Genomic DNA, 14,341 nt, shown 5'->3' with positions numbered 1-14,341 from the left:
GTAAATGTAGTGTCAACATTTATATTTGGTCAGGTTATTGGAGTCGCAAATAGTTATTTAATTCTAAAATCCTTGGGAATAATAAAGTGCTATGTAAAGCTTTTCTGGTGATAAAAATGATTTAATATGAAAACCTAATCTATCTCTTCAGTAGTTTTTAGTTGTTATTATTATTTTAAAGTTCAGATTTACTTTAAGGTAAGCTGAGACAGTAATCTTTCCCACACTGCTCCACCCACTCAGTCCAATTGAACACAGAAAACACCATATACGAAATGGAATTCTTAAGCTTTTTAGGCTGTCCTATTAAGTTACCTTAATTTAGCCTCATGGAATCTGTTGAGAATAAAATAAACTAGTAGTTATTCAAGCCTTAAAAAGTTTGACTCTACTGCCATCTAGTGGCAGTTATTTCATACATGTGGTCTTTAAACTTTCACAAAAAATGCTTGCAAAGTAGGTGTGGAACAAAAGGAAAAGGTGGGTGGTTCTTTGTAGATAATTTTTTTGTACCTCCCTCCAAATTGTTGTTTCCCTAAGGGATGCTTAGCATGTATTGTCTGCTACTGAGCAAATCTCTGAATTCTGCTAGAAGATGCCAATAGGTTTATTTATTTAGACAGATCTTGGGGAATTTGATGTTTTATAGGAATACTTACTATATGTATTCTTATCTTCTTTATAAGTTTAATTAAATTCTGTATACTTAGGATAATATTAGAATAGCATCTTCCTTGTATGGCATGTAGCTAATAAGATAGTTTAATTGGAGACCAATTGTAGACATTAAAACATGAAATAATACTCCTTCAAACTACTTCATAAACTATTATTCATATATTTAAAATTTAAAAGACTAGTTTTCTATATACTTCAAAAGTATATACTTCAAAGAAGTATACTTCTTATTTGTCTCTGAAAACTTACAAATCTGTGTATCCAAATCTCAAAAAATTAAAGATATTCTTAACCCTATTTTAAGATATAGTTCTTTTTAATTAGGCCACAATATGTGCACACTATATATTGGATATTTCAGCATATCTACATCAATTTAGCAAAGGATAATCTATTGAGTATTTAGTTTTGATAGTAATTATCTGTTGATATATAATTGACAGTGTAAAATAATTCTAAAATTGGAAAACAATACATTTTGGCATCAGGAATTGTTAAACAAGAGAAAGGAAGTCTTTAAAATATAACAACTTGACACTTGGCAAGATGGCGGCTTAGGAGGACGCTGGGCTCACCGCACGTCCTGCTGATCACTTAGATTCCATCTACACCTGCCTAAATAACCCAGAAAACTGCCAGAGGATTAGCAGAACGGAGTCACCGGAGCCAAGCGCAGACGAGAGGCCCACGGAAGAGGGTAGGAAGGGCGGCGAGGCGGTGCGCGCTCCACGGACTGGCGGGAGGGAGCCGGGGCGGAGGGGCGGCTCGCCGGCCAAGCAGAGCCCCCGAGTCTGGCTTGCAAAAGCAGAGGGGCCTGACGGACTGTGTTCCCACAACAAGCGCGACTTAGCGTCTGGGAGGTCATAAGTGAACAGCTCTGCTCGGAAAGCGGGAAGGCTGGAGGACAAAGGGAGGGAGAGCTGCTGAGCCCCCTGACAACAGAGCTCAGTTTGGTGGGGAACAAAGGCGCTCGCAAGCGCCATCTCCCCCGCCCATCCCCCAGCTGAAATCCCAAAGAGAACCGGTTCCTAGCAGGGAACTTGCTCGCTCCCCGCAAACACCCAACTCTGCGCTTCTGCGGAGCCAAACTTCCGCAGCGGATCTGACTCCCTCCCGCTACCACAGGGCCCCTCCTGAAGTGGATCACCTAAGGAGAAGCGATCTAAGCCTGCCCCTCCTGCCCCCGGGCACCTTGCCTACCCACCCCAGCTAATACGCCAGATCCCCAGCATCACAAGCCTGGCAGGGTGCAAGTAGCCCAGACGAGCCACACCACCCCACAGTGAATCCTGCCCCTAGGAGAAGGGAAGAGAAGGCACACACCAGTCTGACTGTGGCCCCAGCGGTGGGCTGGGGGCAGACATCAGGTCGGACTGCGGCCCCGCCCACCAACTCTAGTTATACACCACAGCACAGGGGAAGTGCCCTGCAGGTCCTCACCACGCCAGGGACTATCCAAAATGACCAAACGGAAGAATTCCCCTCAGAAGAATCTCCAGGAAATAACAACAGCTAATGAGCTGATCAAAAAGGATTTAAATAATATAACAGAAAGTGAATTTAGAATAATAGTCATAAAATTAATCGCTGGGCTTGAAAACAGTATACAGGACAGCAGAGAATCTCTTGCTACAGAGATCAAGGGACTAAGGAACAGTCACGAGGAGCTGAAAAACGCTTTAAACGAAATGCATAACAAAATGGAAACCACCACAGCTCGGCTTGAAGAGGCAGAGGAGAGAATAGGTGAACTAGAAGATAAAGTTATGGAAAAAGAGGAAGCTGAGAAAAAGAGAGATAAAAAAATCCAGGAGTATGAGGGGAAAATTAGAGAACTAAGTGATACACTAAAAAGAAATAATATACGCATAATTGGTATCCCAGAGGAGGAAGAGAGAGGGAAAGGTGCTGAAGGGGTACTTGAAGAAATCATAGCTGAGAACTTCCCTGAACTGGGGAAGGAAAAAGGCATTGAAATCCAAGAGGCACAGAGAACTCCCTTCAGACGTAACTTGAATCGATCTTCTGCACGACATATCATAGTGAAACTGGCAAAATACAAGGATAAAGAGAAAATTCTGAAAGCAGCAAGGGGTAAACGTGCCCTCACATATAAAGGGAGACCTATAAGACTCGTGACGGATCTCTCTTTTGAAACTTGGCAGGCCGGAAAGAATTGGCAAGAGATTTTCAGGGTGCTAGACAGAAAAAATATGCAGCCAAGAATCCTTTATCCAGCAAGTCTGTCATTTAGAATAGAAGGAGAGATAAAGGTCTTCCCAAACAAACAAAAACTGAAGGAATTTGTCACCACTAAACCAGCCCTACAAGAGATCCTAAGGGGGACCCTGTGAGACAAAGTCCCAGAGACATCACTACAAGCATAAAACATACAGACATCACAATGACTCTAAACCCGTATCTTTCTATAATAACAATGTAAATGGATTAAATGCGCCAACCAAAAGACATAGGGTATCAGAATGGATAAAAAAACAAGACCCATCTATTTGCTGTCTACAAGAGACTCATTTTAGACCGGAGGACACCTTTAGATTGAGAGTGAGGGGATGGAGAACTATTTATCATGCGACTGGAAGCTAAAAGAAAGCTGGAGTAGCCATACTTATATCAGACAAACTAGACTGTAAATTAAAGGCTGTAACAAGAGATGAAGAAGGACATTATATAATAGTTACAGGGTCTATCCATCAGGAAGAGCTAACAATTATAAATGTCTATGCGCCGAATACCGGAGCCCCCAAATATATAAAACAATTACTCATAAACATAAGCAACCTTATTGATAAGAATGTGGTAATTGCAGGGGACTTTAACACCCCACTTACAGAAATGGATAGATCATCTAGACACACGGTCAATAAAGAAACAAGGGCCCTGAATGAGACATTGGATCACATGGACTTGACAGATATAGTTAGAACTCTGCATCCCAAAGCAACAGAATATACTTTCTTCTCGAGGGCACATGGAACATTCTCCAAGATAGATCATATACTGGGTCACAAAACAGCCCTTCATAAGTTTACAAGAATTGAAATTATACCATGCTTACTTTCAGACCACAATGCTATGAAGCTTGAAATCAACCACAGAAAAAAGTCTGGAAAACCTCCAAAAGCATGGAGGTTAAAGAACACCCTATTAAAGAATGAATGGGTCAACCAGGCAATTAGAGAAGAAATTAAAAAATATATGGAAACAAACAAAAATGAAATACAACAATCCAAACGCTTTGGGACGCAGCAAAGGCAGTCCTGAGAGGAAAATACATTGCAATCCAGGCCTATCTCAAAAAACAAGAAAAATCCCAAATACAAAATCTAACAGCACACCTAAAGGAACTAGAAGCAGAACAGCAAAGGCAGCCTAAACCCAGCAGAAGAAGAGAAATAATAAAGATCAGAGCAGAAATAAACAATATACAATCTAAAAAAACTGTAGAGCAGATCAACAAAACCAAGAGTTGGTTTTTTGAAAAAATAAACAAAATTGACAAACCTCTAGCCAGGCTTCTCAAAAAGAAAAGGGAGATGACCCAAACAGATAAAATCATGAATGAAAATGGAATTATTACAACCAATCCCTCAGAGATACAAACAATTATCAGGGAATACTATGAAAACTTATATGCCAACAAATTGGACAACCTGGAAGAAATGGATGAATTCCTGAACACCCACACGCTTCCAAAACTCAATCAGGAGGAAATAGAAAGCTTGAACAGACCCATAACCAGCGAAGAAATTGAATCGGTTATCAAAAATCTCCCAACAAATAAGAGTCCAGGACCAGATGGCTTCCCAGGGGAGTTCTACCAGACGTTTAAAGCAGAGATAATACCTATCCTTCTCAAGCTATTCCAAGAAATAGAAAGGGAAGGAAAGCTCCCAGACTCATTCTATGAAGCCAGTATTACTTTGATTCCTAAACCAGACAGAGACCCAGTAAAAAAAGAGAACTTCAGGCCAATATCCCTGATGAATATGGATGCAAAAATTCTCAATAAGATACTAGCAAATCGAATTCAATGGCATATAAAAAGAATTATTCACCATGATCAAGTGGGATTCATTCCTGGGATGCAGGGCTGGTTCAACATTCGCAAATCAATCAACGTGATACATCACATTAACAAAAAAAAAGAGAAGAACCATATGATCCTGTCAATCGATGCAGAAAAGGCCTTCGACAAAATCCAGCACCCTTTCTTAATAAAAACCCTTGAGAAAGTCGGGATAGAAGAAACATACTTAAAGATCATAAAAGCCATTTATGAAAAGCCCACAGCTAACATCATCCTCAACGGGGAAAAACTGAGAGCTTTTTCCCTGAGATCAGGAACACGACACGGATGCCCACTCTCACCGCTGCTGTTTAACATAGTGCTGGAAGTGCTAGCATCAGCAATCAGACAACAAAAGGAAATCAAAGGCATCAAAATTGGCAAAGATGAAGTCAAGCTTTCGCTTTTTGCAGATGACATGATATTATACATGGAAATCCAATAGACTCCACCAAAAGTCTGCTAGAACTGATACATGAATTCAGCAAAGTTGCAGGATACAAAATCAATGTACAGAAATCAGTTGCATTCTTATACACTAACAATGAAGCAACAGAAAGACAAATAAAGAAACTGATCCCATTCACAATTGCACCAAGAAGCATAAAATACCTAGGAATAAATCTAACCAAAGATGTAAAGGATCTGTATGCTGAAAACTATAGAAAGCTTATGAAGGAAATTGAAGAAGATTTTTTTTTTTTAATTTTTTTTTTCAACGTTTATTTATTTTTGGGACAGAGAGAGACAGAGCATGAACGGGGGAGGGGCAGAGAGAGAGGGAGACAGAATCGGAAACAGGCTCCAGGCTCTGAGCCATCAGCCCAGAGCCCGACGCGGGGCTCGAACTCGCAGACCGCGAGATCATGACCTGGCTGAAGTCGGACGCTTAACCGACTGCGCCACCCAGGCGCCCCGAAGAAGATTTAAAGAAATGGAAAGACATTCCATGCTCATGGATTGGAAAAATAAATATTGTCAAAATGTCAATACTACCCAAAGCTATCTACACATTCAATGCAATCCCAATCAAAATTGCACCCGCATTCTTCTCGAAACTAGAACAAGCAATCCTAAAATTCATATGGAACCACAAAAGGCCCCGAATAGCCAAACGAATTTTGAAGAAGAAGACCAAAGCAGGAGGCATCACAATCCCAGGCTTTAGCCTCTACTACAAAGCTGTCATCATCAAGACAGCATGGTATTGGCACCAAAACAGACACATAGACCAATGGAATAGAATAGAAACCCCAGAACTAGACCCACAAACGTATGGCCAACTCATCTTTGACAAAGCAGGAAAGAACATCCAATGGATAAAAGACAGCCTCTTTAACAAATGGTGCTGGGAGAACTGGACAGCAATATGCAGAAGGTTGAAACTAGACCACTTTCTCACACCATTCACAAACCTAAACTCAAAATGGATAAAGGACCTAAATGTGAGACAGGAAACCATCAAAACCTTAGAGGAGAAAGCAGGAAAAGACCTCTCTGACCTCAGCCGTAGCAATCTCTTACTCGACACGTCCCCAAAGGCAAGGGAATTAAAAGCAAAAATGAATTACTGGGACCTTTTGAAGATAAAAAGCTTCTGCACAGCCAAGGAAACAACCAACAAAACTAAAAGGCAACCAACAGAATGGGAAAAGATATTCGCAAATGACATATCGGACAAAGGGCTAGTATCCAAAATCTATAAAGAGCTCACCAAACTCCACACCCGAGAAACAAATAACCCAGTGTAGAAATGGACAGAAAACATGAATAGACACTTCTCTAAAGAAGACATCCGGATGGCCAACAGGCACATGAAAAGATGTTCAGCGTCGCTCCTTATCAGGGAAATACAAATCAAAACCACACTCAGGTATCACCTCACGCCAGTCAGAGTGGCCAAAATGAACAAATCAGGAGACTATAGATGCTGGAGAGGATGTGGAGAAACGGGAACCCTCTTGCACTGTTGGTGGGAATGCAAATTGGTGCAGCCGCTCTGGAAAGCAGTGTGGAGGTTCCTCAGAAAATTAAAAATAGACCTACCCTATGACCCAGCAATAGCACTGCTAGGAATTTATCCAAGGGATACAGGAGTACTGATGCATAGGGCCACTTGTACCCCAATGTTCATAGCAGCACTCTCAACAATAGCCAAATTATGGAAAGAGCCTAAATGTCCATCAACTGATGAATGGATAAAGAAATTGTGGTTTATATACACAATGGAATATTACGTGGCAATGAGAAAAAATGAAATATGGCCTTTTGTAGCAACGTGGATGGAACTGGAGAGTGTGATGCTAAGTGAAATAAGCCATACAGAGAAAGACAGATACCATATGTTTTCACTCTTATGTGGATCCTGAGAAACTTAACAGGAACCCATGGGGGAGGGGAAGGAAAAAAAAAAAAAGAGGTTAGAATGGGAGAGAGCCAAAGCATAAGAGACTGTTAAAAACTGAGAACAAACTGAGGGTTGATGGGGGGTGGGAGGGAGGAGAGGGTGGGTGATGGGTATTGAGGAGGGCACCTTTTGGGACGTGCACTGGGTGTTGTATGGAAACCAATTTTTCAATAAATTTCATAAAGCAAAAAAAAATAAGTAAATAAAAAATAAAATATAACAACTTAAAACCAATTTGAAAGTACTTGCTTTCTGACATGAGCATAACTTAGTAAGATGTTGACTTGCTATAGGAAGAAAGCATTAAGTCCTTGTTTCCAGATAGAACCAGTAGTTATTTCTTGGAAATTATAACACATATACCACTTGGTGCTTACGCCGAATCCCCAGACATAGGAAATGGTGGGGTGTTCATTCACATATCAAAATTTCAAACTGTATATCTTCTTTAGTTCAAAATAGTAGCTTACCGGCATAATATGCTGTTTGAATTAAAAAAAAAAAAAAAAACCATGGGGCGCCTGGGTGGCTCAGTTGGTTAAGTGTCTGACTTCAGTTCAGGGCATAATATCACAGTTCATGGGTTCGAGCCCCTCATCGGGCTCTGTGCTGACAACTCAGAGCCAGGAGCCTGCTTCGGATTCTGTGTCTCCCTCTCTCTCTGCCCCTCCCCCACTCACACTCTGTCTCTCTCTCTCAAAATTAAATAAACATTAAAAAATTTTTTAAAAGCATTATTTCTCAAAAGTATTTTCTAACTTTATTGTAGGAAGAGATCAAATTGGTGGAGAAGTTTGTAATAAAAATCCCAGTGAATTAAATGAAGAAAGTTAATAATGTTTCAGTTGTGATTACTCTCTGTAAACAACCATGTCCTGTAATGGAGAACCACTCTTGCTTTATGAATTAGACCCTAATAAATAAGTATATATGAGTTTGGGATTGGAAGGTTAGGATAATAGACATTGTGGTTTCCTAAAGAGGATTTTACTCTAATTCTTTAATGAAAGATCTGTATCCAGTTCCAGGTTGTTGTTCAACTCTTCCCTCTGATTTCAGTTCTTCTTACTACTTGCTGAAATGTTGTCTATTTAATACCCACATCAGTACTGCCACCTTGAGAAAATTTTCTTAATTTTATCTGGCCAAATTCTTATTCCTTCCCTTGGGTACTCCTTATCTCTAATTTGCTGGTTTGTCTTCCTCACATCTGCACATGTTTATCTCTCTGTTTGGGTTAGAAGCTCTTCTAAGGTAGGAACTATGTCACTTTGGCTTTTATCCTAATGGTCTGTCCTGGCTATTTCTTCAATGCATTTGAATAGTAGAATAGTTAATAGAACAACTGTCCCAGTCACTGTTTACCAAAAATGAAGTAAAAATTAGTTTTTGTGGTTTGTTTCACATTCATAACTCTAGTGTCTGCTTGCCAAACAAAGGGAGTTGAAAATTTATTAGGTTGAGGAATTAGAATGAAATATAATTTCCCAATTTATTATGTTTGGTGGTCATCTTTTTTTAAAACATATTTTCATAGTTTCTTTCATTTCTCTGTGTTTGCAGCTTTTGTCATTCTTGCAGGGTTTATTTACTTTTTACCACGAGGGATACGAACTCGCCCAAGAATTTGCACCATATAAGCAACAGCTTCAGTTCAACTTGCAGAACGTAAGACTATACCTATTTTTACTGTCTCTCCTTAGTGAATCAGATGATGACAAGGAAACTAATTATAATACAGCCAAACCTTGGAGTAGGTCAAAAATTTACCTAATTTAGAAAAGCCATTTAATAAATTTATTAAAATATTTTTTTTTTCTAGCTCCTGGTTAAAAGTATACCAGGAAAGAGCTAATCATATGTTAGAAAAAGTTATGCTGGCAAGTTTCATAGAAATAAATATTACTGAGATATACATAATAGATACTTGGAAGGTTGGAAACTTTTGCCTTTATTCAGTGTTCTCATTGATTTACTGAGTGACCTCTGGCAAGTCTTACTTTCTGAAAGGGTAACATTTCTATATTTGTGAAATTAAGAGGTTGTACTTAAGCACTGAAGGAATGTCCTTTTTCTCTCTCAAATTGTATATAACAAATATGATATTTTTATTTGAATTTGAATAATAATAATTAATTTGAATATGGTTTTTAAGGACTCATAATAATTGCTTTAAAGCTTAATTGAGAATTATTTACAAACATCATATTTTTGTTAGAGTTTATTTTGTAAGTTGTCTAATCCTTTTAATGTCCAGTTTCATAGTTATATAAATTCAGATTTGCAGATGATTAACATCACTTACATTAAAAAAAAAATACAAAAACGTATCCAATCCATTATTGGATTATTGAACCTGACAAGAAAGTTCTAACTGTTGAGAATTTTGTATGAATGAACTTATTTCTGAAACCCTGATAATCTAGTACTCTATAGCCAAAATAGTTTGGAAAGTTTTCACTTCTTTTTCTATAAAAAGCTTGTCTTTCACTGCTTATCTGATTCTTGCCATTGTGGAGATGTTCAATAAATGGAACTATGGAGTTGGAATGTCCCATGAGAAATAGGTAATTGGATTTATTTAATTTATATTTTGGGTTTTAGCTTTTTTTTTAATCTAGATTTTCTAGCAGAATCAGTTTCACATGCAAGCCATTTCATTGTTTTTCAATATGGAACGCATTTGGACTTCTTCGTAAATACTAAAAGGGAAAATGATAAAGGCCAAAATATTTGTATTAAGATTCCTGCGATTCAAGAACAAGAGAGGAATGTAAAGAATTGGAAATTTTTCTGATACTTATGTTTAAAAGAATTTGAAAAAAAAAGTTTAAAAAGTAGCAAAAGTGACAAGAAAATTTTCCTAACTTACTTTGGGATTCAATTATTTTATCATGGGCCATAACAAATTTTAGAGTTGGGTGGTGATAATTTTTATATTTCCAAACATATTGCTTGCTTCCAAATGTATTATTGAAATAATGTAGCCTGAATACAAAAGAGAGAGAAAAGCTTTAAGCTTTCTATGTCTTACCTTAAGTAAACTTGCTGTAATGTGAGTAAACTATTTTTTGTAATAGAAGATGTTACAACTAGGAAACCCATTCGTTTTTTGTTGTTTTTTGTTTTTAATTTATTTAATTTATCTTTTTAATTTACATCCAAGACCCGGCAATTGCACTACTAGGTATTTATCCAAGGTATACAGGTATGCTTTGTTTCGAAGGGACACATGCACCCCAATGTTTATAGCAGCACTATCAACATTAGCCAAGTATGGAAAGAGCCCAAATGTCCATTGATGGATGAATAGATAAAGTTGTGATATGTGTGTGTGTGTGTGTGTGTGTGTGTGTGTGTGTGTGTATACATACACACGATGGAAACCCATTCGTTTTTATGAGTTAATTTATACACTGACCTCATGATTACTATTTCAAGATAAGTCTGCTTTTTTACCTTAGGTATTAATGAATATAAAACTCTATTTCATAAATATTACATTTTTAAATGTTATGATTTGAACCCTAAGGAATATTGTTAGAGTAGGAAATAGGAATAAAGTATATACATGCACCCCCCACACACACAGATTTAAAAAAATGAAAAACATGCAGAAGCTTATTCAGGAAAGTTTCACTAAGGCAATTCAAAATCAGACCATAGGACTCAGCATGTACGATCAACGATGTGGTGTATAGTGCTGAGAGAATCAGAGTTATCCTTTGCACCATTTGTAGTTTTGAAACTTTAGACTGGAAGTTCCTCAAAACTGGTAGGAAACAATGAATGAAATTGTTGTTTCTATTTACTTAAAGACAAGGAATAATTTTGAAAGTACTCGACAAGAAGTAGAGCGGTTGATGCAAAGAATGAAATCTGCCAACCAAGATTACAGACCACCCAGCCAGTGGACAATGGAAGGCTACCTTTATGTCCAGGAGAAACGTGAGTCACAAAGATGTAACTTAATGTCTCTTATAGTTAACATTCTGTTTCTGTGAGATTTGACTTGGTTAGTGTTTTTTCCTTCAAATAGGGAGACTACAGTTCCTTACAGCTTTATCATATTTAGTCTGCTCTCCCACTACCACCATCAAAGTGAGGAAGTTTTTCCACATTTCGCCATCAGGATCTCCAAGTTGGCATATTATTGAACTTGGAACTTACAACCTTCACTGATGGTACGGTAACATGAGTTCAGTTTTAGAGTTTCATTGTGATAGCTAATCTCAATTTAAAGTTTGATGAAAAATTGAAATTCAAAGCCTTTATCAGTATGAATCATCCTGGTGACTATAATACTTTTCTTTTCCCACAGCATTATTTCATTTAATTGTGCTCCATCAGTTTTTAGGAGTAAAATTGGCAATCATGTAATGTCAAATTGGCACTCTTTACTTCCCGAGGTTAGGAAATAAGCATCAGACACAACAGGACATTATTATAATTGCCTCACACTAAGAAAGTTTTTCTCACAAAAATTAATAAAAACCCATCCAAACTTGTATAACTAGGGCTCTTTCTGCATGGTGCTTGCATTGAATGGAACAAGTTGGACCAAATTAACTGTTTCAAACCAGACATACCCTCATGCACCAATCTCCTACTGTTTGTGGTAAAGGAACAGTTGTCTTTATTTCCAATCCATTATGGATCTGTCCGTAAAACACAGTCATGTGCTTGAATTTTGCAGTAATCCCAAACCACTGTACAAGTTTTGAAACGCTTATTTTTATTTTCTGTACTATTCTCATATATTGAGACTCAAAAACTACATAGAGTAGCACTACTCTGAAGTGTCTATATCAGTAGATGATAGATTAATGAAGTTGTTTTGGTTAGTTAGTAAGATGTTACAGTTAAAAGGTTTGAGATGGGAAAGCTGGAGATTCTGGGTTGGCTGTGAAAGTTTTGACATAATGCAATATGATTACTAAAATGCCAGCACACTTTATGTTTGACATTCTCACTCAGGTGATGCTCATTTGTTGGATAGCAGTGTACAAGCAAATAATGATTAGTTCTAACAAACAAACTCAGCAAATATCTGTTACTGTACGGGTTAGATGATAGAGGGCTGCTGGTTCAGGAGATCTGGATTTGAGGATTTTCTCTTTTATCACGATCGACTTTGACCAGTGTGCTGTCTTTGAATGTCAAAATAAATCTAATGACCTGCCTAGCTATTCTGTAATTAGACCATAATACATTGCTTTCACCATAATTTCATGAAAAAAAACTAATTCATTTGTCACATACAAGGTATATGGATTTAACTCAGGACACTAAAGAAATTTTTGAATACTTGTTTTGAATAACTTCTTCAGATTTGAAAACCTCAGTGTGAGGGTACATTGAGCTTACATTTTGCATCAATAAAATATTTTGCTGAGCAGAAAAATGTATTGATAGAGAGGCTTGTTCAAACGTGTGTAGTAGAGGAGGTGCCATCCTCTTGCTTAAAGTTTTTTTTTTTATTCATTACAATTCAATAATGTTTTATGGCTTGACTTTTTTCTTTTTTGTTTTTATTCCCCAGTGTTGCACAGTTGCTAAAATCCTTATGGGTACACAATATTTTGTTCTAAGAAAAGAAAGATGGATTACCTAGCTAAATTATTTTGTACATTAATTTTCAAATACATCATGTTTATTTGCTACTTGCTAGTCCATCTCTTGGGCAAGGGTGTAGTTTACTTGTTCTCCATTTGTTGGACATTTCAGTCTGACTATAAGCATAGGCCCTTGAGTAACTTGGAGACTGCATCGGTGGACAAAATTCAGTATTTTGTGCACCCATCTGATGTTGGTATCTTGTGTTTTAAGATACATGACTTCCCCTCTGGGTCAGTCCTAGATGATTATAAAGCCCTTTTTGATATTGATGTTTCCCCTGAAATATGCTATCTCTTTAAATGATATCACCCACCTTCTTAGGCTGGAAACTGGAAATAAATACTTAACTCCTTAACTCCATTGTCTCCCTGTAACTTGGGGCCCACTCTTTCCATTTTATCTCCTTGGTAACCTTTGAACCCACACCTTCTCATCTCCACAGTCTTAGAGTGGCCTCATAATTGTTCTCTTTCTGCCGCTAGGTTTGCCTGTCTGTAATCCATCCTCTGTGGCACTTCCAGCACACCCCTCTACAATGCTAACTTGTTGTGCTCATCCTGTGATGGCCCCTTAGTGGTGTGTGGCCTTTGAGACTTGCACATTTGGACTCTCTCACTTTCTTTCTTTAGCATGCTCTCCTTTCATGTTGCCTTCCTGCTCCTAAGAAAATTTCCTCTCAGTGTTCTCCATATCCACCTGCATTGTTTTTACAGCTTTAGTGAGGTACAGTTGGCATACAATGAATTGCAGATATTTAAAATGTATAATTTGATAAGTTTTGCCATATATATATATATATATATATATATATATGCACCTGTGAAACTATGACCACTACAACAATGAACATATTCATCAACTTCAAAAGTGCTCTCATGCCCCAATATAATCCCTCCCTTCTTTCTTTTCGTATTCACCATCTCCTCACTTCCCATTGCCTGGGGATTTTAAAAGAAAAATGAATGGATTTATATCCCTTTGGGATTATTTTTGTTTAATTTATTTTATTTTAAGAGAGAGTGCACATGCATGCTCACGAGTGGGGGAGGGGCAGAGAGAGAGGGAGACAATCCCAAACAGGCTACGAACTGTCAGCCCAGAGCCAGACGCAGGGCTCTAATTCATGAACTATGAGATTATAACCTGAGCCAAAGTCAAGAGTCAGACAGTTAACCTACTGACCACCCAGGCACCCATGGAATTATTTTTATACAGGGGACAAATATCCATAGCCCCTTTCCACTTTGCATATTTGAAAACATTTATAAGAAAATCAAACCAGTTCACATATTGATTGTACTGTTGCTGTATACTGAATGAATAAATTCTGTGGGGAATAGAAGATGAGATAAAAAATTTGGCTTCAGGGTCTTTATTCTGTAGTGGAAGGCATAAGACACACTCATGCAATTAGAAACCAGTGATCATAAATATGAAAGCTGTAAATTGAGTGATAAATGGAGATGGATGTGATGGGGTAGTAGTAGGAGATCATTGCAGTTTGAACACAGAACCTCACTTTACCTAGATCTGTGGTTTTTATGTTACCC

General features: G+C 37.8%; 1 protein-coding gene across 1 annotated transcript in view; it reads left to right on the top strand.

The window, feature by feature from the left end:
• ARHGAP42 (Rho GTPase activating protein 42) overlaps window positions 1–14,341 on the top strand; it is a 338,134-nt gene that overhangs the window by 252,125 nt on the left and 71,668 nt on the right. Inside the window, exons 7-8 of the mRNA XM_043579877.1 lie at window positions 8,736–8,840; window positions 10,991–11,120. Of these exons, the coding sequence (XP_043435812.1) occupies window positions 8,736–8,840; window positions 10,991–11,120 (235 nt within the window). The remainder of the gene's footprint in view (window positions 1–8,735; window positions 8,841–10,990; window positions 11,121–14,341) is intronic.

The sequence above is a fragment of the Prionailurus bengalensis genome, chromosome D1 (genome assembly GCF_016509475.1).
Source record: "Prionailurus bengalensis isolate Pbe53 chromosome D1, Fcat_Pben_1.1_paternal_pri, whole genome shotgun sequence".
Taxonomy (NCBI): Eukaryota; Metazoa; Chordata; class Mammalia; order Carnivora; family Felidae; genus Prionailurus; species Prionailurus bengalensis.
The sequence above is the reverse complement of the archived record's forward strand: the minus strand, read 5'-3'. Positions and strand labels throughout refer to the sequence as shown.